This window comes from Ailuropoda melanoleuca, unplaced genomic scaffold (genome assembly GCF_002007445.2).
Source record: "Ailuropoda melanoleuca isolate Jingjing unplaced genomic scaffold, ASM200744v2 unplaced-scaffold37260, whole genome shotgun sequence".
Classification (NCBI taxonomy): domain Eukaryota; kingdom Metazoa; phylum Chordata; class Mammalia; order Carnivora; family Ursidae; genus Ailuropoda; species Ailuropoda melanoleuca.
In genome coordinates, this window is record NW_023208571.1 from 1 (window position 1) to 539 (window position 539).

General features: G+C 49.5%; 1 protein-coding gene across 1 annotated transcript; it reads left to right on the top strand.

The window, feature by feature from the left end:
- Positions 1 to 80: 80 nt before the first annotated feature.
- LOC117798898 (protein transport protein Sec61 subunit beta-like) lies at positions 81 to 371 on the top strand. The gene has a single exon (XM_034651355.1). It carries the CDS (start codon positions 81 to 83, stop codon positions 369 to 371), a length of 291 nt encoding a protein of 96 aa, XP_034507246.1.
- Positions 372 to 539: the final 168 nt, after the last annotated feature.

The following is a 539-nucleotide window of genomic DNA, read 5'->3' on the forward strand; positions in this document are numbered from 1 at the left end:
AAGCGAGCTCGTGGCAGGTTGTGTCCCTACGCAGAGCCCACACCCGTAAATACAGAGGCACCCCAGCAACGCCCGCAGCCATGCCCGGTCCTGCTGCAAGTGCTACCAATGTTGGTGCGTCTAGCAGATCCCCCAGCAAAGCGGTTGCACCCAGAGCTGCTGGTTCAACAGTCAGACAAAGGAAAAATGCCAGCACTGGAACTAGAAGTGCTGCGCGAACCACTTCAGCGGGCACCGGTGGAATGTGGAGGTTTTATACAGAAGATTCACCTGGTCTTAAAGTCGGGCCTGTTCCAGTGTTGGTGATGAGTCTGCTTTTCATTGCCTCTGTCTTTATGCTGCACATCTGGGGCAAGTACACACGATCCTAGAACTGCCTGATTCATCTTTTTGACAACTTGGACATCTTCACTGTGGACCAAAACAATAATTTGGATGGCACGTTTCTGAGAGGGAAAACTGCAATACCTAGCAAAACAACAAGCTGAAGTGTCATTGAGGACTTGATTTTAGTTTTGCCTAAATCTGGTAAACTATGA

What these genes read in the sequence shown, in the direction of transcription:
- LOC117798898 (XM_034651355.1), top strand. Translation starts at nt 81, where the DNA reads ATGCCCGGTCCTGCTGCAAGTGCTACCAATGTTGGTGCGTCTAGCAGA.